Source organism: Pteropus vampyrus, unplaced genomic scaffold, assembly GCF_000151845.1.
Source record: "Pteropus vampyrus isolate Shadow unplaced genomic scaffold, Pvam_2.0 Scaffold299, whole genome shotgun sequence".
NCBI lineage: Eukaryota > Metazoa > Chordata > Mammalia > Chiroptera > Pteropodidae > Pteropus > Pteropus vampyrus.
The window spans coordinates 536,010-536,579 of record NW_011889080.1 but is presented as its reverse complement, the minus strand read 5'-3'; the positions used below and the strand labels follow the sequence as shown (position 1 = coordinate 536,579).

The 570-nt window shown below is 71.2% G+C and overlaps 1 protein-coding gene across 1 annotated transcript in view; it reads left to right on the top strand.

The window, feature by feature from the left end:
- Positions 1–570, top strand: part of ALG12 (ALG12, alpha-1,6-mannosyltransferase) — a 7,385-nt gene that overhangs the window by 5,512 nt on the left and 1,303 nt on the right. Inside the window, exon 7 of the mRNA XM_011376432.2 lies at positions 1–212. This exon is cut by the window's left edge and continues 7 nt beyond it. Within this exon, the coding sequence (XP_011374734.1) occupies positions 1–212 (212 nt within the window). The remainder of the gene's footprint in view (positions 213–570) is intronic.

Here is a 570-nt window from a genome sequence, read left to right as displayed (position 1 = left end):
CTGTGGTACTTCTACTCGGCGCTGCCGCGCGGCCTGGGCTGCAGCCTGCCGCTCGTGCCGCTGGGCCTGGTGGACAGGCGGGCGCTGGCGCTGCTGCTGCCGGCGCTGGGCTCCGTGGGGCTGTACTCGCTGCTGCCCCACAAGGAGCTGCGCTTCATCGTGTACACCTTCCCGCTGCTCAACGCTGTGGCCGCCCGCGGCGGCGCCCACCTGTGAGTGCCCCGCGGCCCCTGCACGTGGCGCGCTGCTTCCCGCGGGGGTGATCAGGGTGGACCGGGCCGCCTGGGCGTCCGTGGCCACCGCCGCCAGGTCAAGGCTGCGCACTGACCAACGGCTCCGCTTGGTGTATTCCGTCTGCCGTTAACCTGGACGCGTGCCTCGGGCTCGTCTGCACATGGCTGTGCTGAGTGTCCAGGGTTCGGCCACCTGGGGCAGGACCCTTATGAGACAGCCGTGGGGTAGGGTAGGACGGCGGGCGGGGAGGCTCTGAGGGTGGCACGGGCCAGCAGCCCCTCTGTAAAGGCCCCGTCAGTGTCCTCGTCTGCGGGCCTCGTGGTTGGTCACGGCCTC